The 26,827-nt window shown below is 29.4% G+C and overlaps 1 protein-coding gene across 2 annotated transcripts in view; it reads right to left on the bottom strand.

Moving 5' to 3' along the window:
- Nucleotides 1–26,827, bottom strand: part of LOC136990725 (clavesin-2-like) — a 34,061-nt gene that overhangs the window by 6,949 nt on the left and 285 nt on the right. The window contains exons 1-6 of one of the 2 annotated variants that reach the window (XM_067289159.1): nt 21,676–21,728; nt 20,999–21,201; nt 11,157–11,286; nt 7,659–7,836; nt 7,444–7,566; nt 1,740–1,850 (exon numbers count right to left, since the gene is read on the bottom strand). In XM_067289159.1, coding sequence (XP_067145260.1) covers nt 1,740–1,850; nt 7,444–7,566; nt 7,659–7,836; nt 11,157–11,286; nt 20,999–21,131 — 675 coding nt within the window. In that variant the 5' untranslated portion in view covers nt 21,132–21,201; nt 21,676–21,728. Of the gene's footprint in view, nt 1–1,739; nt 1,851–7,443; nt 7,567–7,658; nt 7,837–11,156; nt 11,287–20,998; nt 21,202–21,675; nt 21,729–26,827 lie in introns of those variants that run through there. The other variant, XM_067289150.1, reaches the window with a different exon arrangement.

Below are 26,827 nucleotides of genomic sequence, written 5' to 3'. Positions count from 1 at the left end.
ACTCCCCTTCTCCTAAAAAAAGCTAATGGAAGAAGCTTTAAATTATTGATAATGAGAAAGTTTGAAAACTACTGTAAACATATCATTCACAAATATAGATACATTCCTGATTTTTTTGTTTGATATAAACTTTCTTTTGTTTTAATGTAGATATGTCAATATGTATTTAAGAACAAGAGAGACCTGAAGACCTAATAATAGATACAAAATAACAGTATTAATGTAAAATACAATAGTGTGTTCCATGCCAACAAAAATACTCAAATATTTTATATATAACGTTTATTCAAAGAAAACTATACAATATACATTGTTAAGGAGCATAAATCATCATCTTTTCACGGAATATAAATCATCATTCTTCAATCACGAAATAAACCAACCTGGAATGCAAATTCAATTTGCAGAAAAAAAAAAAAAAAAAAATCACAGATAATATGTCTGATGAAGATGCCAAATGATATGTCAAATTCTTGGGCTGTGTAAAGGCTATAATTAAATATTAGAAATTAATTCATTTGACTAGAGATAGGCAGTTATGCTGCCATCTTGTACTAAATTTAATGACCAATTCCAAATTAAATTTTAAAAATGTCTAAATTATAAATTAATTATTTATAATTATTAAATTTAATACAAGATGACAGCATAACTGCCTACCTCTAGTCAAATTAATTAATTTCTAATATTTAATTATAGCTTTTACATAGCCCAGAAATTTGGCATATTGTTTGGCATGTTTATTATATAACATGCTATGATTGTCAATGTTTATACGTAACATGTGTGAACACAAGTTTGAAAAAATATGTGATCACGAGCGACACTAAGACGCTAGCAGAACAAGTGCTAAACACAGACTGATGGAGCATGTGTACAATCCAGGACTTCCCCTCTCCCTGTAACTCATTATGCAAAATGTCACTTGTTAAGGTAGTCATTTTTTTACAATTTGTTTTGCTTGTTATGCGAAATACTCATTATGCAAGGTTCTACTGTAGCTGCTAGTTTAAAAAGTTATTAAAACTGAATCAAAGCATCACTTGATTTAGTTAGATATATAACTTAGCAGATATATTTCTGAAAGTATAGAGTTTAGTTACAGAAAACAAAAAATAAATTATATATCATACCATTAATTAAAAAAAAAATGAAAAGAGAAGTATTAAGAATTTAACAGAAAGAAAAAAAAAACAAGTAGAATCCTCACATAAATGAATAAGATATCTCATGTTGAGATCCTAAAGTCATCTTTACACAAAAAATGAAAAACCTTTGTAACCGATCTTTCTATCAATAGTACAGTACTAAACAGCACTTCCAAATGTTGTGATGCCTTAAATATTTAATTCTCTTTTATATTAAAAAATCAAATATTTAACATTTTTTTAAAATATTTTATCCACCATAATATTCCTGTGTGTTCATGCAACTCATTTAAACACTGTAATTTGTATTGGCACACTTTAAATCCATTTTGTTCGTTCTCCTAAGATGATGCATTTGAATATATTGAAAATACTAGATAAATATTAAATAATAAAGTATAATCTAAGTGTTTTTTTTATATTATGTCTACCATTAAATGATTTTAAAACTCCTTATAAAATTGTTATCATTACTTATTAACAATTTTAATAATTTGATCTAAACAACTTATAACTTTTTAAATCAAAAATATAAAGATAACACTTTATAAACTTAAAAATAAATTATTTGTAAAATAAAATAAACCTTACTTTATCTTTAGTTTTATCTTTTAAAAATGGTTTAATCACAGTTAGAGCTGCTTCAACATACCAAGGTTGATTAATGAAATGGATACCAGAAAATCTTGCTGGAAAACAATCCTAAAATTTAAAATATTGAAATAAATTATTAAAAATTCAAAAAATGTCTTCTTCACTCTTTTATTTTTAACTATTACATTCATTATTGGTTTTATATTAAAAAATTATTTATCAAGCATATTTTAATTTTTTTATTTTTGATTACATTAAATCAAAAAAACTTCATTACTGCAAATTATTCATTAATTTGACAACTGCTAAATTATTTTACAGACATTACTCACATGTACAAATTCAGTAAGAAATTTTGAAAATAAATATACATATAAAGATTAAAATAAAATTAGTTGGTAAGTTGATAATGACTTAATAAAATTTGGCCTTTCTAAATAGACAAACCACTGAAAACTTTGAAATGCTACATAAGCATAATTGAATAATATAGATTTAATAATAATCACTATGCAATTTTAAATGTTTTTCCTAATTACACAATGAAAGGTTATTGTTTAATTACAAAAAATCTAATCATGCAAAGATTCTTATTCAAAAAGATTTTTATGCTTCTGATATTGATTTTAGAATTTTACTACTCCAACTAATTATTTTGATGTAAAACCTCATCACAAAACATACAAATTATAAAATAATCTATATTTATAACAAACAATTACATAATTTTGATATCAAGTTTAATAAAACTACTGATAAAAATATGAAAATTATTAAATTTAAACAAATTATTAAACTTACATGTTATACCCTATTCACACTGTACATTTTAAGCGGGATTAAGACTTAAGCAGAATTAAGTTAAGTCGCATTGTCAAAAACAAGATTAACTACTTGTTCACACTAGGTAATTAAAGCGAATTATTCGCTTAGCCCTCAAGTGGGTGTACTCAATATTACATTTTAAATAAAATCAAACTTTTGCTTATTTTTCATAAATCATCATAAATTAATTTATACTTAGTAATTTAAAATATAAATAACTTATTTAAAATACATAAGACGTTAGTTAGGAATTATTAAGATTTATTATCAGTGATGTCATTATCGTTGTCGTTGGCAGCACGATTCTCTCAACGTTATCACTTTAGTGACAGAATTGTGATGATAATGGATTCTCGACAGAAAGTTATATTATTATTATTATTTAAACTGCTTGTACTGAAGCAGCGTATACATGCTAACAGAGAAGAGTATCGTTTGACACGAACAAAAGCATTGAAATGGCAATGACGAGCAAAAGAAAAGGCGTGTGCTGTAGCCATGATTTGCTCTACGCTTCCTAGTGATCGAATTTGGAAGATCTCAAGAAATCAGAAATGGTGGGAAGAGTGTGTTCCTGCAATGGACGAAGTAAGTTGGCGTGAAAACTTTAGAGTTTCTAGAGAAACGTTTAATTTCTTATGTGCTGCATTGCCGGAAATGAAAAGAAATAACACTCACTTGAGACGATGTATTTCTACAGAAAAAAGAGTAGCAATTGCTCTATATACATTGGCATCATCGTCTGAATATAGGACTATTTCACATCTATTTGGTGTGGGAAAATCCACCGTTTGTAAAATTGTCATAGACTTCTGCAATGCAGTTATAAATAATTTAATGTCTACTGCTATTCAGTTTCCACAGACTAAAAATGAAATTGACTTAAAAATTCGTGATTTTTACGAGATTTGGAATTTTCCACAATGCTTTGGATCAATTGATGGAACACACATTCCTATTTCACCACCAAAAAAAGACTGCATTGACTATTACAACTATAAAGGATGGTATTCTGTGGTCCTCCTTGCTGTTTCGGATGCCAAATATATGTTTACATATATAAATGTAGGATCTCCTGGAAGAAATAATGATGCACATATTTTTAAAAATTCTAACTCTCTTTTGACATGCCTACAAAATATAAACTCCTTAGAATTAGGGGAAAGAATTGGTGGAGAAGTTGTGCCACCTTTAATTATTGGTGACTCTGCTTTTCCTTTACAGCCAACCTTAATGAAACCATTTCCAAGTAAAACAGAGGATGAAATGGAAAAAACATTCAATTTTAGATTGTCTAGAGCTCGACGAGTAGTAGAAAATGCCTTTGGAAGATTAAAAGCAAGATTTCGAAGACTTTCTAAACGAATGGATAATAGGATTGATATATCAAAACGAATAATTAAAACTTGTTGTATATTACATAATTTGTGTGAGAAGAGGGATGATCCAATAGAGAAAACATGGCTTAATGAAATAAATCAGTCTGATAGTTCATCAGAGAGAATTTGTGTTATAGGGATAAACAACACCAAAGCTATTTCAATTAGAAATGCTATTGCAAGAAGTTTTAGGGATGAAGATTAAGATTATAAGATTTTAAATTAAGTTCTCAAAACAAGATTTATTACAGGATAATACTCAGAAGTTCACTAGAATATAGTTGTACTTTAAATTTTGACATTGCTAATAGTTAGAATTTTATAATTATTTAATATCTGTTTGTTCTATTAATTAATGTTTATATGAACAGTCCTCATAATTTGAGTGTTAAACTCCTTGTAACTGCTGTTAATTAAACAAGCTCTTGAAAATCAGGACTGTTATAAAATAATATATACTCTAACATTAAGCTGAAATAAATTACTTTGACTGAAAATTTGTCTAGTGTTTGTAGTTTTATTCATTTATAAAGTCAGGAAAATAAATATTTATATAGTTAATACAATTATTGTTTTTACTTTTAATTTCATTAATTATTATTCATAGATTTTAATACAGATTCAAGTTTTAATGTCTTTATAACTGCAGTCCTCCCGCAATCATCAAAGATGTATTTTCAATTGAGGAAAATAAATGATCACATACAATAAAAATGATTTTTATTTCAAATTAATTAAGACATTTTTATTATGGATAATAATTCTTTTTCCAATTCTATACTTTCTCTCTGTAGTTGCAGTCCTTCCTCTGCAATTTTTATTGATTTCTTTTCCAATTCCTCAGAAACAGCATCACTACGTTTAATTTCGCTTATTAACTCATTTATTTGTCGTTCCAGTGGCCGTTTCTTTCTCTTCGACCTTGTCACCCTTATTTCGGGTTCAAGCGCTTCTGGTACCGGTATATCATCTATTAATTCATTGGAATTTTCGTTGTTATCTAAAAGATACAAGCACAATTATTTAACAATATACACTAATTTATTTAAATACACATAATAAAGGATGTAAATTATATGAAAACATTAATTTATTAGAGTAAATGATTACATGTTTAGTAACAACCACAAGAAAAATCACCAGGACTTAAATGCTTAATTATACAAAATATATGTAAAATGGAGTTTGTGAACACGCTTAAATATTTTACAATGTCTATCCAAACAAATGTATTCTGACAACTTTTGAACTTAACTGGTATTCCATAATTCTTGCAGTTATAGATACCAAATGGTAATAAAGGTACACATGTACAGTTTTAATAATAAATTCCAGAATGTTGTGTTATATTTAAAAGTGATCAAGTATTATGAGAAGTTAAGTTATAATAATAAATATTTTTGATGGTTAAGTAATAGACCTTGATATAGGCTAATAGGATACATATAATGATAGTTTACCTGTATCAAATTCAAGTGATGGTAAACATTGTATCATACTACCACAACTCTCTTCCATTAACGATACATTCTGGGCTGGCTGATGACCTATAATTAAATTAACTACCTGGAAATATTGCCAGGTAGATGGGCTGCCTCCTGAATGCCCAATCTTCGTTACTTCTTCTCTAGTTAAAATAAAAAGAAAATTTCATTGTTTCAAGTAGGAAGGATTAATTTTTTTAAAATTTAATAATAGTTATTAATTTGATGTTTACATCATTTACGATTACCGTACGAGTAACAAGAAATATGATTTTCGTCATTTACTATCAACTTTCGAAATATAACTGTTTAAAGAATTTTTATTTAAATAATAAATGATAATTAATTTAACGATAACGTATTTTCACAATCTTAACTTACCTGTATTTGGCAGTTAAATTTTTAATTTTCGTCCTTACTTCGGACCACGTTCTGGCTCTAGACGTTGGCCTCCGAAGACGAATTTCTGCCGCCATTGCTTCGTATATACTTTTATTTCGTTTCGCTCGACGTAAATCGTCGATCTTCTCCCGCCATATTTCAATTAAAATCGCTATTTCCTCCTCCGACCAATTTTCTGAACGTTTTTTCTCGCTTTGTTCGAACATTTGTACATCTGCTTCCGCCATTATTTTTGAACTTGTGGCGGACCTCATGGAAAGCTTGAAGCGACTTAAGCGTCTTTGAGAAAGCAATTTAAGCTGAGCCAGTTGTTGGTAGTTAAAGCGGTTTAACGTTAAGTCAGTTCCGTTCATATTTCATACCTTAAGCTGGCTTAGTCATTTAAGCTGGCTTAAAATGTACAGTGTGAATAGGGTATTATTCTAATAACATGAACTGATTGATAGCAATATCTGTCATTACACTAAATGTAGTCTATTGTATTTGTGTATACAGTAAATTATAAAACTTTATACTGAAAATTAGGTTTATGTTAAATTAAAATCATGATTCATCAAAAACTTATCCACAAATCAATAAATGTAATAGATGTATCAGAATATAAAATGTATGAATGATATACATATTGTTATGAAATAACAATAGTATAAAAATATTAAAGATTATTAGAAAATTAATTAGTTATAGATACTGACAAGAGTACAGAAAAATTGATATTACCGTATTTACTCGCATATAAGACAATCTTGCATAGAGGACTAGGTGTGACTTTAAAGATCAAAACAGAGAAAATTAGATTTATTAATACAATTCTAATTTTATTTCGTTTAATCACAAATAAAATATCAAACGAACGTAAATGCACACATTGTTCGTTTGCACAATGCAAAATTATTCCCACAAAAATTACTGGCATTTTAAACTTTAACGAAAAATCTTGCAAAATCGACAACATAATTTGTTCATGTAAAGTTGGACAATCGGAAACCTTTTTTGCCAATTCTTAACAGTCGAATCCACTCTGTCGATTACGCTTATGAGTTTCTCCAAATTCTGATTTCCAAATAATCATCTGTTTTCATGTGGGAATGGATTAAAACTTATATCAGATGCCCGTGTGATTTTAAAATTTCAATTTGGAATTTAATTCAAAAACTTTGTTTTTCCTATTGTTATTCATCTTTACTCCTGACAATATACAAGAATGATTCAAACAACCCAGATAAAATACTTTTGTTTTTAAACACAAGAGAGTGAGCATCTGGTAAAAATGCAAATACACAGTTCACAAAAATTATTGCAAAAAAAGCAAAGAATCCTTCACTTGCATGTATAAGAGGACCTAGGTTTTTGAAGCAGCAAATAATGAATAAAAACCTCATCTTATATGCAAGTAAATATGGTAATTACATTAAACTTTTTGAAAATTTCATACATATAAATTATTCCAGAACAATAATTAAATATTTTCTCTAACCATATGTATTTCCATTTGATATAACTATTCAGAAATGAGAGGTTTTGAGAATGAGGATATTTAAAATATAATTTTAACTGAAAAAATTTACATATAATTTTAGCTTTTTATTTTTAAATACTTTATTAATTCACCTGTAATCCTTCTATAATGAGTTTGAGCAATTTTGGATTTAAATGAGATGATTGTTTGAAGCTAAATTCAGTCCAATCAACAATTATAACAAAACCATTTACTTGAGTTTCTTCTTCTTCAAGCTAAATAATAATAATTTAATTAATTAATTTTTTTATGCATTTAAAAACTCTCAAATTCCATTACATGATTCATAATAAAAGAAAATGCATACCAAACGCTCTAAAGATAATAAAATAGCACGATATATGGAAACTAAACTGTACCGCCAGTGGTCCCAATTAGCAGTAAAAATGATTAGAATTCGACGCCCGTGTTGATCTGGCTGAGGGAGAACCCCCGGAAAGCCATCCAGTAAGGCTTGCTTAATTCCAGTTTCTGAGGCATTAAAACTGTAATAAAATTATCATCAAAGCAAAAATCAACAATTAAAAAAATAATTAAGTTAAATATAGATTTTTCTATATGTGTCAGCAATATTTATTAAATTTAATTTTCTTAAAATCTTCAATTGTATTTACTTGTTTAGTGTCAGTTTTATCTAATTGTGTTTGTGTAAGATTCCAGTATTTGCATATTTTATGGTATATTGAGTAGTTATAATAACACTTCTTATTCAATGTTGTCTAATGCATGATGATAAGGTTTTAATAAAACTTGGAAAATACACATCCTGAGCCAGACTCAATGCAGCTGTAAATGATGACATCAGACCTTTAGAAACAAATGAAGAACAGGCCAATTTGCAAGATAGAGTAATGCAAACATTTAATTTACTAAAAAGAAATGCCCAATCACCAATAACCTCTACCCAAAAATTCTACAAGAACCTCTGCCTTGTAATAAGCAAACAAAACTCAATAATTTAATGAAACTACAACAATATTTACAACCAAACAGTTTCATTTATTAAAAGTTTGGTAAGGTTTGACTCTATTGATAAAGATGACTCCAATTGTGTAGAACAATATGCTAAACTCATCCATTACCATTCTACATCATCATCATCATTGTTATTTGGATAATATTTTGAAACAAAACATCTCAGAATGTCAAATTTAACTGATTATTGGAACAACATCCCAAACCAGCTTCCAAAAATTAAATATGTCATCAACAGACCACACAAAAAGATGCAAATTTGCTTAATAACATATCACAAATGAGTCAAAAATCACTGTGGGTAACAAGCTGATATAAAGTAAATAAACATTATTTTTAAAAAAATCAATCTCCTGTAAAAATGTGGGTATTCAGATTTGAGATACCATTCTTTTGGAGAATTCAATTAAAAATTTTTTTTTAATTCCAATTTTAGCTATCAGAAATAAAGTGACACTATACAACATGAGAGACCTATTTCATATATTTCATAATTTGACATGATAAACAAATAATAAGAGAAGTATATACTAAATTATATACACGCCAAATATGGTGTATGTATGTATATATAATGTCTGGTTCCAACGTGTAATAATAGGTGACTAGGTGCAATAATATGAAACAACTTAACATCTTTAACAAGAATATATCAATATTCTCAACCATATTCGTAATCATATAGCTGTCATTTTGGTACTAAAACTTTGTTTGGAAAGCAGTCTGGTAATATGTATATTACAGTAGACTCACATTTATCTGGTTTATATGAACTCCCAAAGCTGGAACAACAGTCTATATCTCAAATATAAACCTCAGTACTTACTCCAGCACATGTTTCAATAAACACACAAACATTACAACCTTCCATTGAATCACCATACAGTTTCATCAATATAAAGTTAACTCTACATCAATGAAATGGTCCTTTTAAATTATACCATGCTGCTAATGGAATGTTATTGCTTCAAAAACTTTTTAATTTTATGAAATTTGATGGAAGGCTGTACTATTTGATGAAGGCCCTAAATGGAGGCTGAAAATGTTTGTATGTTTATTACATCATGTGCTGGAGTAAGTACCGAGATTTTATTTGAGATATCTGGTTTAATATGGTAGACAGCCAACCTGGATAAGGAAAAGTCAGACAACACTGATTGAAAATAAAGCATTTCATGAAGTAAACACGTCAGTGCATCCCATATGTGATTTACTTTTAATCTGTAATTTTTATAACACATGTAATAATGTTATATACAAAATTTTCAACAAAAGCAAGTCAGTAAGATGCCTCCAATTACCATGCCATGTTATATGCGAAATAACCAGATGTTTTATGAAAATATTTGTAATGGAATTTTTACACAATATTATCACTTAATAATATTTACTGTAATAAATATAAAAATATAATTATTTTGTACTTTTTGTTTACATAAAATTTTTATGATGTGGCTTATTGAACCAGATAATGCAAAGAGCCAGATGATTGAGCCTACTGTATTTTCAGTGCCTATTGTATTAGCATAGTAATAACTGTTGTGTGGTAAGATAGCTAACATGTACATCTGCAAATAGTAATGTTACTTTTCTTCTATATACTTTTCATTAATAATTAACATTTTAATTGAAACTTTAAATTTTCATTTTAAAATATATAAATATATAATAAAAAACATCTTGATTTTCTGGGGATTAGTAATACAAATATATTTTAATTGAAGACCTAGGGGCAAGAACATGTTAACTCATTTTTTCATGTTTCTGGAAAAAATCACATCAAATTAATCAGTTCTAAATTTTCTCTGTATTTTAGGACAGACAATAGGTAATTAATGATAGAGGTTAATAAATAAATCAGTTTATGAGAAGTTATAGATCATGAGTCTGAAAATTATATTTGCCCTATGTTTGTAATAATCCAACAATGTTCAACAAAAAAATTGAGTTATCATATTCTTCCCTCAAGGTCTTTAACTGTACTACAGACAAAAAAACAAATAACAAGATTGGTCAAGCCGATCTGATAGCACACTCCATAACAGCAAATCAAATATTAATTTTGTTTAAAATAAATTTTATAAGTTCTTGGAATTAAATAGTTGTTCAGAAGAATTTTTCACTGAATATGCAGTAAGGAACGTGGTTTATAGATTCCAGAGAAACTGGGTAGTTTTTACTATAGCTTACAGTGACTGTAAACGAAAATGTTCAGTTCCCTTTTGTACATATGCATGGACATGCACAATGAATGGATTGAACAGAACATAACACTTAGGTTACAAAAGTGAACAGAGTCATTGCACATGTCCACGTGCATGCACAATAAATGGATTGAACAAGGCTTGTGTGTGCAATGCGCGATGAATGGATTGAACGGATCATAATCTTGAATATATAATGTCTGACAGACACACAAAGTCCTAACATAAGCACTTTACTATTATAGTAGTGTGTGCTAAAAAAGAATAGTGTAACAGTAGAATTATTGAGAGTCCATGATTTATTTCAAATTAAACATTTTTCAGGATTATACATCCCATCATCAGATCCTAAAAATTGGAACAAAAACCATTAAGTTATAAAATCTTTGAGTGTTTGGAAATTTCAAACATTCATTTAAAAGTTTGATCATAAAAAAATCATTAAGTAAAAACAATAATAAAAATAAAATAGGAACCAATAAACAAAATAATAAACATCAGATAGAACAAGTGATTCCAGCATTATGCTATTCTTCTTATTTATTATGTAATTATATAACTGCTTTTAAAAAAAAATCTAAAAACATATCAAATTTTAACCATAAAAAAATATATTAAAAATTTACCTTCTAAATAGAGATTTATTTCTCTGACGATATTGAAAATATTGTATGTAAAGATTGAAGGCAAGAGTGACATCAAATTTACGAGCTCTTAAAAAGCGAAGTATAAAAGCATCATCAGATCTAAGAAATGCTGAAAAAAATAAAAAAATTCATATAAATTCTGAATTTCTAATACATATATAATTTAATAATGAAGAAGGTATTTGAATAATTGATTTAAAAGAAAATTTTAGATACTTTATATTTTATTCCTGACTAAAACATGAATACTCTAGTTAATAATAAAAAAATTACATGATTAAATATAGTTGTGTGTGTGTAATTTTTACTTGCGGTCAGATAAAGCAATAGAATATGACAGTGTTTTCAAAATCTTGTGTATTTTCAATTTGTTTTTATTTGCTTACAGAATTTTGATAATTAATAAATCAAAATAAAAAAAATGTAAAATTTTATGATGCTACATATATACTACAGTATCTTGCCAAATTATTAGACCCATTGATTAAAATTATACTTTTTGTACTAATTTCTTCTCTTTTTTCATAATATTATTTAAGGAATGAGTATTTTTTCATTTTATTCTTATTCTCTATTATATCTGAAATACTTTTTAAAAGTTTTTTTATATGGCAACACAATAAATGTAAAAAAATTAACTTTCTACTACAAAAAGAGAAGTGATAGAGGTTTTTAGTAAGGTATGGCAGCATAACCCATTTATGAGAATAAAAATAAAAAATGTATGAAAAGTATTCCTTCTCAAAACACTCCAAATACATCAAATGTGTCAGAAGTACAATGTAACAGGTTCACACTCTTGTACTTGACCTGAACATCATTATTTACTGCATAGGCAGCCATGTTGTAAAACCTCTTCCATATATATTCATGCTCCTTAATCCTCATAGCTAAGCCTCTATTAGTGGCACCAATGTACTCATAGGAACTGTTTACCCTGTTGTCTTACAATGGGATGGTGTAGATATGTGATAAATAGAACTGTTCTACTGTGTCCTTGTAATTTCTTATCATCACAAACACATTGGGAATTCTACATACTAATTGGAGATTAGCAAATTTCTCTGTATATGCTAGAAAGAGTGTTGTTGTGCATAATGACCATATAGTCCTTGTCATGTTAATGTGTTTGTATTCTGTGATATTGTAATAGCTGTAGAAGTGCATTAATTAGCTTCCTGGAGTAACCATGTTATATGGCTAAAGTTGTGAAGTAATGTAGCTCCTGCTTCCTGTCCTGCCTTTTACTATGAGTTAAAAGAAAAAGTTGCAACCAGGAACACTTTCTTGACATGCAGATTATGCTACATGATCAGTTGTTGATCAATGTATATTGCAAAAACACCTAGTTTGCTGTTCATTCTGGCATAATCTCATAATCCATATACATATAAAGTAGCTACCTTCTAATCTGTGATAGAAAAGCCTTCATCTGTTGTTCATCAACTCAAGACATACTAAAAACACACATATACATAGTCTTTAAAAAATACAAAATATATTACGACTGTGCCATAATCAGACAACACAGTCCATCAAAATAAATTGGAAATCACATTCAATTACAAACAAAACAGAAACACATACATTACAGACATCTGTTCCAAATATTCAAACATAAAAAAATACATACATCAAAAAAATTAGTAACTATTCAGATTTCCTTAAATAAGGTAGCTGTATTCTTATTAGTTTAACTCTATAATCCAGTGGTTCTTAACCAATGTTCTGCAAACCTACATCAACTGTTCCACGAAAGAAAAGATTTCAAAGTTTTTATTCAAATTTATTCCCATTATAAATGTAGACAATTCCATGTTTCTATTTTATTCAATATATTAAAGTTTATTAGTTTATTGCTTCATTGTTTCCTGAGAATAGTAAACATGAAATTGCTTATCAATTTTTCAGTATATTGGTGCTAATGCTCCATGTAATAAAAAGTATATGAACAGTGTTCCATGGCCTCAGAAATGTTGAGAACCACTGCTATAATCCTTTTACGTCAGATATAGTATTTCTTATAGCAAACAAATATCGAATGGTTTAACCATGTACAATTTATTATTCAATTTTCTCTTCTACATATGCATTTCAGGTTGACATAAATTCTCAACCCCCTCTTCAGTACCATATAATTTATGTGCACTTTCAGGAAAGAATAACCATGGGTGAAAATTCAATTCCAGGTACTGGATATGCAATTATCCTATTTTGTTAGATTATTCAATTTTGCAAATTTTGAATATATTTATTTTAACACGTTTTGAATTAGAAATTTTTTTTGTAAAAACTTAACAAAAACTGTATATGCCCATTATATTAATTCAATTAAGTTTTATTTTCACATTCCACACATACACAAAATAATATTATTGGCTAAGACCAGTGCTTTTTTGTAAGAAAAAAAGGTGCCGGAATGTACATCTTGTTAACTCTTTATTAAAAAAATTATATGTTTAGTTCTTAACATAAATTTAATTTATTGTATTTAAGAAAAATGTTCATAGTAAATTCCAGTTTTATCCAATTCTCGTCCGACAAATCTTCTCGATTCCTTTCCTTGCTATGAATTCATTGATATCTATGGCTAAATGTTGTCCTCTGAGTAACCACAGATTAACGTACTTTGAAGGATCAAAAAGTCTGAGGTGGTCCGACAAGTTTGATAAACAGACGTGCTGAAATTGTCTTAATCTTAAAATGAGGCCCTTGTTGAAGTGGCAATTAGATTCATCTGTGAAAACCAGTGTTCACATTTGCTTGAAAAAAATAAAAATGGTATTCAGAGTCTGTATCAAATGCAGTAACAATTTTTCTGGATATGGCTTTTCAATAATGTATTCATGGAATCCACAAATCATTTCTCTTTCATTTAGTTGCCATCTGATTGACAAGTTTCTAATTTCCACTTCTCCAAACCTCCAGTTAAGTATTAACATCTTCAGGCCAATGTTTTTGATCAAGTATGCGAGACCAATATGCCAACTCATCATCTTTGCTATTAAGCAATCTTTTTTCAATTGACTCTTTCAATTTTGTATAAAATACACTTGGGTCAATGAGAGAATCCTTTCTTGACTCTTTTTTGTGAAGTAAAGCTCCATGAAAGCAAAGATCACATACAACAGCAAGAGTGCATTTATAGGCCTAATAGGGCCCGAAGTTCTTTCTTGTCTTCTTTCTTCAAAAACTTGTACCAGTATTTTCATTTTCTTATTTGCCTTGTCAGGTCCATGTTGCAGTCATATAGATCCAAACTTATTTCTGAAAATTCTTGGAGATAGTCACACATCAATCCTAGGTCCAATAAAAATTCTGTAGATGTGATTTTTCTTTTTGAGCTATCATAAGTCATTTATCATTTTTATCTCCTGTATAGGATAATTCATTGCTTCTTCAAAATAATACAAGAGATTCAAAATTATTCCACGCAGCCAAAACTGTACACAAACTAGATGACGCCCATTGGGTACCTAAAATTCTTCCAATTTTCAGCAACTCAGCCCCCAGTAATTCTACACATAAATGCAATTCTCTGCTATTCTTTGCTGAAGCATGGTACATGACACATGGTACAAAGTTTATCAATAAATGATTTGAATCTATTTATTCTTGAAGTTTCCTTGACAGCATCACCTACTGATAAATCTAGTTTGTGATTAGTACAATGCCAAACTATAATAGAAGGAAAATGTTCTGATGGCAATTTTTTCATTCCACTTTTACACCCTAATGTGAGAAACCATGGGCTAGGAGTTAATCCCTAATGACCACTTACTCACCAATAGTCTGCAAAGACTGCCCACGTTGTCCTTTTGGATGGCATTTTATCGCATGGCGAGGGAGGTGAGCAAGTCAACAGGTAGTTTGGAGTGACAAGAGACAGTTGTAACAAAATAACTAAGCATTTATTGATTAATTAAATCAAGAGTACAGGAGGCTATATAAATCCTAAGGTAAAATGCAGTTATGCTATACTACTTACATAAAATGGCAACTAATCTCTAAACTATGTCGTGTGTCTAATCCGCATATCAGAGAGAGTTTAAAAGTTCAGCCCCGAAATACCTCTAATGGCAAGTATGCAACGATCGTGCATGCATGGAAGCAGTAGGAGTCCTCTGTATCTTCCAACCGGTGTCTTCTCCCTTTAGTTGGATTGGGTCTGCTGTATGGAGGTCTGGGAGTTGAGATGGCACTATCATCAATTATAACTTCCTATGATGATTGCCCCGAGCTTCCGGTAGCTCTCACTTTTATCTCCTTGTCGTAAGAAAGGGGTCACGTGATCAGCAAAGGTGGACGATGACGATGCATTTTTGATAGCTATCTGTCAACTTTCCCATCCGTTTGTTATCGCAAACGGTGACCTCCAATCTGATTCTCACAAGGAGCGTTTTTTCTATCAAATATATTTACAATTAAATTTCTGACAACTGCATAAAATTTGCAGATTTCATACTAACATCCAAGAGAAACCAAATATTTTTTAAAATAATCTTTTGTCAACCCATAAGAGCAAAGACATTGGAGTAAGGAATCAAATACTCCTCCTGCTGTTACTTTTTCAAGTTCTACAAAGCCCAAAAACAAATTTATCAATGAATTCATTCCAAACTTTCAATCAAACATCTATCTAAGTTAGAAGTATGTAAACATAACTGCCAAGTTTCATAGCAATTGGTCAAACAGCCTAGGAGTGCATAGTTAGCAAACAAACATCTTCATTTACAGTCAAACCTGTTTTTATGCGCTCTTTTTATGTGCGATTTTTATTTGTGCGATTTTTTTAATGCGAATTTTTAATTTGTGCGGTATAGTTGGCGACTAGTCTCGTGCGATTCGTCATGTCTCACGTTGACTTATTATAGCTAAATAAACTTATTATAGCATAAATGCACTTATTATAGTAATATTATTGCATGAATATGCGAAAAATGAAATAATTTACTTTTTAAGTCAACAAAACACCACCTGGACAAAAATATGTAAAACAGACGATAGACCAGACGATGCAGTCAAGTGCTGACATCTGTTGTCAATAAATTCTATTTCGTACGGTTTTGAGTTATTTTCTATGTGAGACTTTTTTTATGCGGTCCCTGTTGACCGCATAAAAAAATTATTTTTTAATTGTGTTGCGAAAACTATTATTTACAGCCATTCGTGAAGTTTCGTGAGATTTTTTTTAATGCGTTTTTTTTAATGCGGTCCCTATCCCTCGCATAAAAACAGGTTTGACTGTATATATATAGATGATGTATGAACAGTATTTTAAATTTTAGAATGTAATTCAAATATACAAAAATTGATTAACCCTCTCTCCTGCAGGGGAATTTTGAAAAATCTCTTCTTAATGTACTGTACATTCTCACAATGTACTGTACCATAACTGTGTACCAAATTTCAACTCCTAACCGTTTGGACTCTGCACTTATTATTATTATTATCAATCCATCTCAATTATATATACAGTTGACTCCGCATAAGTCGACACCCCAAGGGGAAGTAGAAATGTGTCGAGTTATCCGATGTGACGACTAAAGCGAAGTTGGAAGTAAAACCACAAAACTACAATTAGGAAAATACAGTAGTGCGTTATACAGTCATATAGGTTTACAATACATTGTGTCCTCCATTTACAATTACTCTGTAGATGAGAAACTGAGAAATTCGTTTAGTGTTGTTTGTTTTGAGCACTTAACTGTCTCGACTTTCTTTTTCAACAATCACGAATGCCTTGAAAACATCATCTTCGCAATTGTCAATTGTTGGCAAGTAATGTCTAAGGATTCTTAATGACATTAGCATGAGAAAATGCAATATTGGATTCTGGTGTGACGTTGACAGATTGTACATTTTCTTTTTGTTTATCTGTTATTATTTTATACATAAAAATACATAAAATGTTAAGGCATTTTTATTAATATGTATATATATATATATATTAATAATATTAATGTATTATTATATTATTAAATATATTAATTATATTTTAATAAATAAATCGACTCCCCCTCCTGAAAAAACTGGGTTTGCACCACACGTGCGAAGTAAATTCATTTTTTCGGGAGGGGGTGACGACTTATCCAAGTGTGGGACAGCAAAAGTATGTCAACTTATCCAGTAATGAGTTAAATGGTGTCGAGTAAACCAGAGTTTTTTAACATTAACGCCTATGTAAGTCGGCTGGGACCACAGAAACTGACTACTTAACTAACAGTGTCGAGTTATCTGGGTGACAACTTATGCCGAGTAGACTGTATATAGATTTCTCACATACATACATTATATATATGTACAGTAGAATCTTATTTTAATGGATCACAGAACAACAGATTTTTTTTTCCCAGGTCCTGCCAAATTAATGTAATTTTATATCCTTTTAGCACATCTGTAACTTGGAATAACAGATTTTTTTCTAGTCGCATATATTGTAAACTTTACATTTTTTTTTTTATGTTTATTTAATATTTGGGTGTTTCCAGAAATTTGTAAAGTTTGACGATGCACTTGTAACATCTGGGATACATACAACTGAAGAATTGTATGAAGAAAGTCAGCAGGCTGATAATTAAGGAGGAGCTGAGCATCATTGAATGATTATTCTTAGTTAGACAACTGGGGAAAATGGTAGATGAGGTTAAAATTATAATCACAACAATGCTGCCTAGTGAACATTCTAACGCTGGTCTAAGTGTAGTGCCAAAATTTAGTAAAGCCATAGAGTATTTCCAAGTTGTAAAGACCTGCCTGGCGAGTTTCAGTATATCAAATGGATAATACATGAAACTGATATCATCAATTGGTTGTTGTATTCAATAGGCAGAAAAGTGGCATCGAAACAAACTAACACAAACAAAGTTTTTAACAAATCATAAAATCAATTGAAGTGCTAATGAGCATATGTATGTACTTTGTCTCTTTTTGTGCTTATAGTATACAATGGAACCTCGCTTAACGAGCATAATTCATTCCAGAGTCTTACTTGTAATGCAAAACACTCGTTAAGCGAAACAATTTTTCACATAGAAATTAATATAAAATACGATAATGCATTCCACACCAAAAAAATGCTAAAATGTTTTATGTATAACATTTATTCAAAAAAAATTGTACAATATACACTGTTAAGGAGCGTGAATCATCATCATCTTTTCTTCTAGCACAGAATGAACCATCCCGGAATGAGAATTCGATTTGCAGAAACAAAAAAAAAATCACAGATAATATGTTTGATAAACACTCCAAACGATATGCCAAATTCTTGGGTTATGTAAAGGCTATAATTAAATATTAGAAATTAATTAATTTGACTAGAGATAGGCAGTTATGTTTCCATCTTGTATTAAATTTAATAATTGTAAATAGTTAATTTTTAATTCAGACATTTCTAAAATTTAATTTGGAATCGGTCATTAAATTTAATGACCCAAGAATTTGGCATATTGTTTGGCATGTTTATTATATAACAGGCTATGGTTGTTGATGTTTATAAATAATATGTGTAAACATAAGTTTGGAAAAATGTGATCACAAGCAACACTAAGATGCTAGCGGAACAAGTGCTAAATGCAGACTGATGGAGCGTGCCGCATGAGCACAATTTGGGACTTCCCCTCACCTCTTCATTCGTTATGCAAAACATCACTCGTTAAGCGAGGCAAATTTTTACAATTTGTTTTGCTCGTTATGTGAAATACTCGTTGTGCGAGGTGCTTGTTAAGCGAGGTTCCACAGTATACTGTTTCCATCAGCTTTGTCATGCACACATAGAGTATTACATGTTTCTACAGAATAAAGGATAGAGATCTCAAGAGATTGAATAGTTTTAAGTACATGTATTTCTCATATGTAGGATATTAAAAAATGAAAAGTTTTTAGAACAACAGATATTTTCTTGGGTATGCAGAAAATTCACTGTTCGTGATATAATAGATTCTCAGAACAATGAAATTCCACTGTGATATATATATCTTATATATAAAATTCTCGTGTCACAATGTTAGTTACCGTACTCCTCCGAAACGGCTTTACCGATTTTTACCAAATTTGATATGCATATTCAGTAGGTCTGAGAATCGGCTACTATCTATTTTTCATACCCCTACACCATCTCCCCCCTTTCAAAAATATATTTATATATAAATTAAGGCTTTTATGTCCAACAGATGGCGCTACCTTCCGACGAACTAAGTTTGCTTTTCTGTCAGGCATTATGCTTTTCTGTGAGAATGGACTGAAGCAGATCATTTTCTATCTATCTATATAAATAATATATAACGTTCGTTTGTTCTTTTCTATGTTGTTTATATTAGTTTTAGTTTACGTTGTTTAGCATCGCGCGTGAGTTCTTTTGTATTTTATTTAAATTTGAAATTGGTTATTCGGAACAGTATTCGAATGTTGTTAGCCTGACGATGGCCATGGAATGGGCCGAAAACGTTTGTTTATGATTAAAGTTAAAGGTTCTCAGCATCAAGGTGTTGTTGTCTTACAGTGTAATAGAGTCTGAGTGAGGTTAGGAGAATAACTATTAATTATTCCTATTTTATTAAAATTATTACTTAATATAAATATTAATATAAATAAAATATAACGTTCGTTTGTTCCTACCGATTCCTTTGAAATTTTGACACAACGTTGCATTCGAATACGCACGTGTTTTTATATAATATACATGTCGAAATTCCCCCCAGTGGGGGGAGATGGACGGGATTAAGGCTTACCGTGAAGAACTCGGCTTCTATTATACTATTTTACATGCGTTTTTTGCGTTTTTAATTGCGTTTTAATAGGTTACGTCAACAGAATATACACTAAAAAGGGATTTTTCGATATTCCCCAGCGGGAAAAGTGACGGGATTAAGGCTTACTGTGAAGAACTCGGCGTTTATTATACTATTTTAGATGCGTTTTTGATTGCGTTTTAATAGGGTACGTGGAGAGAATATACACTAAGAAGGAATTTTTTGAAATTTCCCCCACGGGGGAAGTGTTACACATTTATAATAGATACATTTTGAGCCACAACAACGCGTGGCCGGGTCAGCTAGTATATATATATAGATATGCATATGCGTGTTGTATGGAAAATATGCATTTTTTTGTAACCCAATTTTATATAGAGGAAAATATAAAGGGTTAGTCTTTATTACAACTAGAATTTTCAATATAAAAAAAAAATATTGGAAATAATTCTAGGAATTGACTTTTAAAGTAAATAAATTTACTAATACAAATTACAGTAGAGCGTCGATAAGTGGAACCAATTGGGGACTGGGGTCCTTCCAGTTAATGATTTGTTCCAGTTTCCGACTTTGTACGAAAAAATACATTAACCTGTCCGATGTTCAAATTTTTCTCCGTTGCGTATCGCTTCCTGTTGAATTTTTCTCCGTTGCATGTCACTTTGTGTTGAATTTTCGTCGATTTTAAGCCTAACGAAAATTTTTATAATAATCATCGAGGCTATCGTATCGTTAAAAATTATTTCTGCATTTTGTACAAACAAAATAAATATATTAAAGAATATAAAAAACATGAAAATTATACTTTAGAAGTAAATTTAGTATCAAAAACATTCGATTCAGCACGACACAGTCCGACTGAAAATCATTCCACTTTCCGGCCATTCCACTTACCGATATTCCACTTATCGACGCTCTACTGTATGTTCCAAATTTCATCTAACTTTAATTTCATTCTATAAACCATCTCAATATAACAGAATTCAAGAACAGATATTTCACAGTATGTTATAAACAATCATATTAATCTTTTAATAAATCAAAAAATTAATAAAAATTTCAATATACCAATTTCTGATTGAGAAGGTATAAGTTTTCTCACTGCTTGAACAGCAGCTATTCTTTGATCTGGATCTTCATTTAATTCGTGTTTTGCTTTGACTTGGGTGACCTCTGATAAGGCCCATCCATATTCTGCCATTCTGCATGATACTTTACCTTCCACTTTGAAATTCTGGATTAAACACTACTTTTATATTTTATTTTATATCCTAAAATAAAAAATTTACAAATTCAAAATAGTTATCTATATATAATATACATTAGGTATTTTCAAAATTTTGTAAATTATTTCATTGTTATTATATTAATATAAATAAGATTTACATGAACTGATTGTATGTAATGAAAAAAACACAAATATACCCAAATATATATCTGATAATGTTTATAGATAACAGATGAAATGTTCATATTATTAAATAATTCTACTAGTTTTTGTTATATTTGTGTGTGTTTTCCATAAGATTTACAAATGTAACAATATAAAGACTATAATGCAATAATGATATCAATTAATAAAATAAAAAAATTAAATTTTATTCATAATATCAAGTATAATTAAGAAAGTTAAAATATTTTCTACAATAAGTTGTTATATGTTTTAATAAAATAACAAATACATCATTATTATTACTAAATTACCAAATAAATTACTATAAATTATAGGTAAAATAAAAATGTACTCAAATATTTGAAGTCAAGTTTCACATCTATTATATAACATTGCAAATTCCTGTTAAACTATTATATTTTTATTTCAGTTCTTTTCCTTAAATGATTCATTTTGCTTCTATAGTCTAATTCACGAAATTTATTTCATAGGTCAATAATCTAATATCTAATAATGAGAATTATATGAAAATCCTTTTTTAATATTAAAAAATTTTATTCTTGTTGTGAATAATCTAAATTATTTAGAAACTGTAAATTTAAAAATGTATACATTGAACTTTATTTTCCTTAAAAATAATAATAAAGCTTTTTATTCAGTTTAATAAATGCAAAATAAAAAAACCATTATGCATATATTTAAAATTTTACATTTAAGATTGAAAAAATAATTACTACTAGAAAGCTCCATAATTTTTAAAATCAATCATGGAAGAAAGGAAATGCACTAAATTATGTATTTAAGACAATAATTTAAAAATCATTCATTCATTTTAATATTCAATCATACATCCATAGTACATAATGATATAGAACAATCAAACTACAAATAAACAATAATCAAAACACCTTTATCCTTGCCAAGAAAGTTTAATTTAAAACAAACGTTTTCGACCTATTCCATAGGCCATCATCAGGTTGAAAACTGACAATTGGAACATTTCTGTTCCAGAAGATCGAATACAAATATTTAAATTTCAAAAATTGACAACGGATTAAAAAATAATAAACGAATAGTGTATAAAATCAGATTGAAATAGACAACGATTGAAAAAAATTATATATTTTTTCAATCTGTTGTCAATTTTTGAAATTTAAATATTTGTATTCGATCTTCTGGAATGGAAATGTTCCAATTGTCAGTTTTCAACCTGATGATGGCCTATGGAATAAGTCGAAAACATTTGTTTTAAATTAAACTTTCTCGGCAATGATAAAGGTGTTTGATTATTGTTTAATATTTTGTAAAGCACGTTCTATACATACTACAAATAATTAATCTTTGAAACTAAAATAAAGCAAACTATATACTTTATCACACAAATATTTATTGTTCCTTAAATCTACATAATATACTTGTTCACTTTAGTAAAAACATTTATCAAGTACAAATTTCAAAAACCAAATAGCTTTACATTTTAAATCCAAAAATGATCAGTCAAAGGTATTTGTATATACAGTGCCAATGCCAAGTTATTTTGCACCCTAGGCAAAGTTTACAAGTATGTCCCTTATTTCACAAGTTGTATATCTTTGAAAATGAAATTTTAAATATAAAAAATAAAAATTATTTTGCATGCTTTATTTATAATAAACAAAGTAATATACAATATGTAATCTGTCTAAAACAGAGTCCTTTTTATCTTCTTTTTTTAATTCATTTGAAAATTCTCTGTTACAATTCTTTTACAAACAAAAAAAAAGTTATAAAATATCAAAATTTAATATTTTAAAATATTTATCTTAACTGAATTTTAAATAGTGGCAAGTTCAAATCATTTAGAAACTAAAAAGAACAAGAGTTAAATTAGTAAAATAGTGTGATGTGTGAGAGATAAGAAAAGAAAAAAAAAAAAAAAATATCAATACTTAAATCATATATCACTATTTAATTTAATATTTTAGTGAAATATGAATAAAGCATAGCTTGAAATTTTGCACCCCTTTATGGCTTGCACCCTAGGCCTAGTTTGTCTAAATGGTAGTACCAGCCCTGTGTGTATATATAGTTAACTTCCAATAATGTAAATGTAAAATTTAATATTTCAAATCATGATTAGAAATCAATATATTTTTATAAAATCAGAAAAATTAAATACAGTAGCGAACCGTAAATCGGAATCAATTAGGGACTGGGGTTGTTCAGATTAGTAATTTGTTCGAATTACAGATTATGTATGTAAAAATACATTAACCTGTCCGATGTTCAAATTTTTTTTTGTTGCGTGTCGCTTCGTGTTGAATTTTCGTCGATTTTAAGCCTAACGAAAATTTTTATAATAATAATCGAGGCTATCGTATCGTTAAAAATTATTTCTGCATTTTGTACAAACAAAATAAATACATTGAAGAATATAAAAACATGAAAATTATACTTTAGAAGTAAATTTAGTATCAAAAACGTTTGATTCAGCACGACACAGTCCGACTGAAAATTGTTCCGATTACCGGCGGTTCCGATTAACGAGTCTCTACTGTACTTTTTTAGTATACAATCATACATAAAATACAAAATAATAAAATAAATTGTAAAAAATAACTAGGTATTTTCTAGGAAAATAAAACTGAGCTCTGCAGTGTACAAAACTAAAACTATAAAAACAAACGAGTTTAAAAATGATTGAAATCTAAAACAAAAAATTGACGTAGGGATCAATGTTGATCAATGTTGCCTTGACAGCAGTCATAAAATAACTGACATGTAGTGTTTATGACAAACTTACAACTGGCAATAAGCCCATAGACCAGGGATGGATAAACCTTGTCACAATAGGAGCCATACTCTACTATTTATCAGAAATAGATAAGAGCCACATCCTGTATTGGAATGTCTATTAGAGAGCCACATCCTCTGTTAATAGCATTTTAACTACACATAATGTAATTATCACTGTTCTATAGTAAATATCACTATTACTTTATTGACCTAATCATCATAAAGTATCAGTAATCATTTAACTCTTTCAACTTTATGAATATGACCAAGGCTATTAGTTGCCTGTTGAAATTAAGTTTTGAGTTTCACTTACAGTTTCTGTGTATATAGCAATATGTGATAGAAAACTTACAAAAATATTATGTATGTGTATCAATAGTAAGTACCAAGTTCATAATAAATTGTGTAAGTACTGGTAAATGGGAGCCACAATAAGGATCTAGAAGTCACATATAGCTTGCAAGCCCACAGTTTGACCACCCTACCAAAGATTTTATATGGTAAACTTCGACCTTGAATATCACAGCCCATAGATTGAATTTCAAAATTCCAGCTGTCACGACATCAGTCTTGCCGAGTTGTACTTATTTGTAAAAAATCATGTTTAATGGTCATGTCATTGCTTTAAATTTCAATCACAGACAAAACACTTTTTGACTTACATAGAGCTCTACTCAATTATATCAGTACATGCATTTCTTTTTTTCTTTTAAAATACAATTTTATAAATAACTAAATGCTAAATATTGAGTAAAAATGAAACAGATATTTTATCTATTTCACTTCATGAATTTTACTAAAAATTGTTATTAAATTTTATATATTTTGATTTAATTTCTATCAATAAAGAGTTAATTGATCGACAACAAAGAGAAAATCTTCCTTTAAAATCTCAAAGATAATCAATTAAAGCAAAAACTATCTTTTGATATAAAATTACCAAATATTTTAGTCTATGATATTACATTTAAAATGCACAATACTTTAAAGCAATGCAGACAAATTTGATATAATATAACCAATTTGATTAGAATTTATTTAGTTTCAAATTATTTTTAAATGTGAAAATAACTATAATAAACCTTGATTTTATAATGAATATAAAAACAGAAAAATGAAAATAATGAAGTTTTATCGGCAAGATTCTAGGACCGAATGACGCGGTGGGGAGGGGGGCAAATTGTCGACCCCCCTGGGGGAGCAAAAAAGTCAAAGGAACCATACCTGTATATGTGCGCGTTCGCGAGATATAGCCCTCGAAAGTTGCGCCTACGTTATGCGGGTTCGCGAGCAAAAAAGCCGGGTCACGTGGCCCAATACTTTTTTTACGATTTTACGGGAGTCCCATCGCTTGCCGTTAAAATTGCCTTTAGTAGACGTTTTCCCCATTTTTTTACTTTGTTCAAGAATTACCGTGAATCGATCACTAGTTTAGCACATGGCGGCGTGTGGTGGTGCCCGTACGAGAGGTCAGTCGAGCCGCCATGTTTGCTGCCATATAGTCATTTTGGGGGGCCTATATCTCGCGAAGGCGCGCTCGTACACCCATGGTTCATTAGACTTTTTTTGTTCCTATCAGTATGTTCTACAGTTCTGTTAAAGTCCCAACCGCGTCATTCGGACCTAGAATTGTGCTGTTTTATCTTTATAGTAGTTAAACTTAATATGTAATAAAAAGACTAACAGTTGACAGTAGTTTGTAGTGTTTTCTAAAATATATAAAAATTATAGCTTCCAGGCTCAAATCCCTGGCTACAAAAAATGTTTAGAGTATATCATCAATTTACAGTAATCATCATCAGTTTGGGATAAATTGTCAATTTTATATCAGCAAATTTATAAACATTAGACTGTTCTTTAACAATATAAAATTTGGGTAAAAGTGCATCTAGGTAGTCTCTATGCTGCAAAGGTCAGTTTTTAACACATCAGTCTACCACCTAATCTACACGCTTTACACGTAGACATGCACTTCAGTGCTGGCTATCACTCGCACTTCAACACCCAGGTGGGAGCAAGCCCCCACACCCCCTAAAACTATATAACATCAAGTACTCCACCAACAGTCATGCGGGCTACTCGAAGCTGGCATAGTCACACAAGCCAAATAATTAAACACCATGGTCTCAAAAGTACAGCCGTCAGGGCAACCTAGAAGCACTTCTATCAAAATTTGTCTTGATCACATTATAAATTGCATCTTATTAACTGAAACAAACATTTCCAATCCAATTTCTACTTTTTCATGCAGTCAGATTATAAAAAATTAGTTGTTAAATCCAAAAAAAAACATTATGCAGACAGTATTCATCAACAATTTATAAAATACAGAATAAAAAGCATAAATTTAAATCTGATTTAATTAAGTAAAATCATTTATATAAATTGTTGGGTTAATGTTACCTTAGGTGCCAAGATGGCGGCTCGTCTCTGATTCCAGCAAGGAAACAGTGGAATGCACGTTCTAACCTAACCTAACCTATTCTAACAAATTTTATGGTAATTTATTAGAATAGGTTAGGTTAGGTTAGAACGTGCATTCCACTGTTTCCTTGCTGGAATCAGAGGCGAGCCGCCATCTTGGTACCTAAGGTAACATTAACCAATTGTTGATTGCATTAAATGAGATATTTAAAAAAATTAAGAAAAAATGTATGTTGTTATCACACCCTCAATTTATTTAAAGTATTTGCTTTCTAACTAACAATAAATATAGCAATATCACCATA

The sequence above is a fragment of the Centruroides vittatus genome, unplaced genomic scaffold (assembly GCF_030686945.1).
Source record: "Centruroides vittatus isolate TY-2023 unplaced genomic scaffold, ASM3068694v2 contig_1031, whole genome shotgun sequence".
NCBI lineage: Eukaryota > Metazoa > Arthropoda > Arachnida > Scorpiones > Buthidae > Centruroides > Centruroides vittatus.
Note: the sequence above shows the minus strand (reverse complement) of the source record. Positions and strands in the feature narration are given on the sequence as shown.